Genomic DNA, 3,913 nt, shown 5'->3' with positions numbered 1-3,913 from the left:
TGCGCTGGGCGACTCGGTCCGATCCAAGGAACCCGCAGTGTCTGGGGCAGTAGGAGAGACTGTGACACTCAGCTGTTCCTACAATAGCAGTGACGTTGTCGGCGTCTCTCTCTTTTGGTACCGCCGGTTTCCCTACCAAGCCCCTCAGTACATTCTCCGGAGAGGAACAAAAGCATACAGCGCTTACAGCGATACTGCAGATTTCGCCCAGGAGAGGTTTTCCTTTAAGGCTGATGACAACTCCACCGTTCTGAACATCACAGCCCTGGAGCTGGCGGACACCGCGGTGTATCTCTGCGCCTTGCAGCGCGCACAGTGACAGAGCCACGGAGCAGAGATGTACAAAAACCCTCCGAGCTCTGCTGCAGTGGCTGTTACAGACATTAAACGTACAGCAACGGCTTGGAAGCGAGGACTGACGCTGCTTAAAAATACAACTGCCCGTAAAAGTTAAATGTGTATTTAAAGAGCTAATTTAGACATCGCTCTTGGATAATATAATGGGCATGATCGTTATTTAGGGAACTATTAACACCTCTTTGCCTAGTTTAGGAGATGATTTGTATCGGTGTCGTGTGTGTGCGTCTGTGGGGGGAGGGGGAATAATTTGCAATAAAAGAAGGGTTACAATTATGGGTAAAATAGAGACAACATGAACTACTGTTGGGAAAACAAACTGAGATAAAATGTGAATGAAAATTTCATTGAAAAACGAACAATAGACTTTTAAAATACTCGTTATCTTAACTGTATATTCTCCCTATGGTGAAATGGGAGTAAAATATGCAAGTTGAAATACAGGGAAATAGTTAGAAATACCCATTTTTGAGTGATGGAGTCCAGCTGCAGTTACCAACTCACCAGTGTTCCAATCAATACTCCTATTTTATAGACATTTACATTTGGGGCGGATTTGTTGGGGAAAACTATTTAATTGCCACAAACCTTTGATAAGAATATATGATGAGAGCCCTGAACTGTAAGGTTGTTCTACCTGCTAAAATTATGACAAAGCATCGCCACCTGCCGGTGGAATATATACACACAGTTTGTCATTTGAAACCCTTCCAAGCTGATCTTCGGTTTAATCTTCAGGATGCCAGCAAAAAAAAAATATTTCAAGAGTTATAGCTGGGCATTTCAAAGGAGGCTAGCAGAGAGGGGCGTCTCATCCCGTTACATTTTCTGGTGATAACCCCAGACATTATTACTGGCAAACATATTAATGCCCCATACCAAAGATATCTGAATGCGTCAAAAGATCTGAAAATTCCCTAAAGAAACTGGAAACCCGCACCCCCATTTTACAGCAAGGGAAACTGAGGAATAAATTATCCATCGTCACACACTCAGCGTATGTGGCAGAGCAGGTTTCTGAGTCCCAGAGCAGACCCTTGTTCACAAGTCCATCCCCCTCCCTTTAACAGCATTAATATCTCAGTATGTTCTGGTCAGCCTGCAACTGTGTTTCCTGGATCTGTGATAAGTTCCCCGAACTCCTCCCTCTTCCTCTCCGTTGGTTACACAGTTGTAGCTGCCCTCACAGAAGTGAAATTTATATTCCTCTCAGGCAGCAGTATCTGAGAGTTTGAAACTTGGTGGATAGAGAAGATATTATGGAGACGTGTTTTACTCTCAGCATTTGGATATTCAACCTCCTAGGTAACTGGGATGGGATTTCAAAGGAAACTAGACAATCAGTTCCCATTTTACCCTAAACCTAACCCTCTACTTAACCCTTACCCTGAATTATAACCGAAACGCGAATGCTACAACCTGACAGTTCACCCTCACCACAACCCTAAACCCTTGTTCATACCCTCGCCTTAATCCTAACGATAAACCTCAACCCTTCCCCTTCTCATAACATTAATGCCTGTTGCGTTTGGCGCCTAAATCCCTTGGACTGCTTTCAAATTCCCTAAAGTGCAATACAGGGGGAATAATTTCCACGTCTCAACTACAGGTGAAACGTCCATGAATCTGTTTGTCTTTTTTTGCAGGTGCTGCGCTGGGAGACTCGGTTCAGTCCAATGAACCCGAAGTGTCTGGATCAGTTGGAGGTTCTGTGTCACTCAGCTGTTCTTACACCACCAGCGCTGCCTATGCCTATCTTTTCTGGTACCGCCAGTATCCTAACCAAGCCCCGCAGTACATTCTCTGGAAGGGAGCGAAGTCCGCCAGCGGTAGCAGCCACACTGAAGATTTCGCCCAGCAGAGGTTTTCGTCCCAGGCCGAGGACAGCTCCACAGTTCTGAGCATCACCTCCCTGGAGCCGGCAGACACAGCGGTGTATCTCTGCGCCCTGCAGAGAGCACCGTGACAGAGCCACATAGCAGAGCCGTACAAAAACCCTCCAGTCCCAGCTGCAGATGATGTTATTGTGAACATTGAGGTTGGAAGCGGAGCCCTGGCTCGGATGTGGTGCTGTCAGATGACTCCTTCCTAATCTCTCCAAAGCGCCAAATTCTTATTCAAACAGCTGCATTAAAACAGTGGCTTCCATGTGAGGAGAGACTAATAAGACCGGGCTTTTTCCGCTTGGGAAAAAAAAAAGATTAAGGTGATGTGATAGAGGTGTATAAAATCTCGACGGGTGCGGATAAAGTCAACAGGGAAGTGTTATTTATTCTTCCCTTAACACAAGAACCAGGGGTCACCCAATGAAATCAATAGGCAGCAGATGTAAAACCAACAAAAGGAAATATTTCGCCCTGCAGTTAGCATGTGGAACTCTTAATGTCAGATGATGTTGTGAAGGTCACCACTATAGCGGGGTTCAAAAAGGCACTAGATAAATTCATGGAGGACAGGTCCATCAATGGCTATTAGCCAGGATGGGCAGGGGTGGTGTCCCTAGCCTGTTTGCTAAACGTTGGGAATGAGAGACAGGGAATGGATCACTTCGTGATTACCTGTTCTGTTCATTCCAACTGGGGCACATGGCATTTGCCACTGTCAGAAGACAGGATACTGGGCTAGATGGATCTTTGGTCTGACGACATTGTGGCCATCCCTATGTTCTTATGGTTCTCAACCTTTCCAAACTATTCTTACTCCTTTCAGGAGCCTGATTTGTCTTGCGTACTCCAAGTTATACCTCACTTAAAAACTTCTTTCTAACAAAATCAGACTTAAAAACAGAAGTTTTACAGTCCACTGTTACTGAAAATTTTCTTTTTATTTTTACCATTAATTATAAAATCAATCAGCTGGAAATATGGCACTTACATGTCAGTGTATAGAATACAGAGCAGAATAAACAAGTAATTGTCTATATGAAATTTTAGTTTGTACTGACTTCCCTAGTTCTTTTTACTGTAGCCTGCTGTAAAACGAAGCCAATATCTAGATGAGATGATGTACACCCAGGAAGACCTCTGCATATTCACAGGGGTACTCCTACCCCTGGTTGAGAACCACTGCACTGAAATATCACCACTGGAGAATATAAATGGCAGCGGTCTAGTCAAAAAACTTATTTAAAGTATTTTCTCACCCTCTATTGCGGTTCTTAGTAATACCATACATCATGTAAAAACGCGAACTTGTTGCAAAATGGAGGTTAAAAGTGATGGGTAAAATAGCTCTTTGTAAATGAGAGTAATGTAAAGAAATCATTGGCTCCCAGTGTTCCAGAACTAAATCACTGTTCAAGCATCAGGTAAGGTTCTGCTTTGACGTAATTTGTTAGAAAAACCTTATTCCCTCGCATATCTTTTCAATAATTCATATTAAAACAATGCCTTCCAGGTATACTGTGAAAGCAGCTGAATGGTCAGTTGAAAAGTGTGAATACTTATTGTCGTTCGAAATGCCTTTATGCTTAATTTCATAATTTCTATCGAGTGGAGCAACAAAGGCTGAAGACGAAAAAGCCAAATAAATAAATAATTATTTCAAGAATGATGTC

General features: G+C 43.3%; 1 gene segment (V, D, J or C); it reads left to right on the top strand.

The window, feature by feature from the left end:
- Positions 1-1,532: 1,532 nt before the first annotated feature.
- Positions 1,533-2,323, top strand: LOC123347735. The segment is given in 2 exon segments: positions 1,533-1,662; positions 2,004-2,323. Coding segments are annotated over 2 exon segments (366 nt in total).
- Positions 2,324-3,913: the final 1,590 nt, after the last annotated feature.

Source organism: Mauremys mutica, chromosome 13 (genome assembly GCF_020497125.1).
Source record: "Mauremys mutica isolate MM-2020 ecotype Southern chromosome 13, ASM2049712v1, whole genome shotgun sequence".
Classification (NCBI taxonomy): domain Eukaryota; kingdom Metazoa; phylum Chordata; order Testudines; family Geoemydidae; genus Mauremys; species Mauremys mutica.
This window is presented reverse-complemented; position numbering and strand designations above follow the sequence as displayed.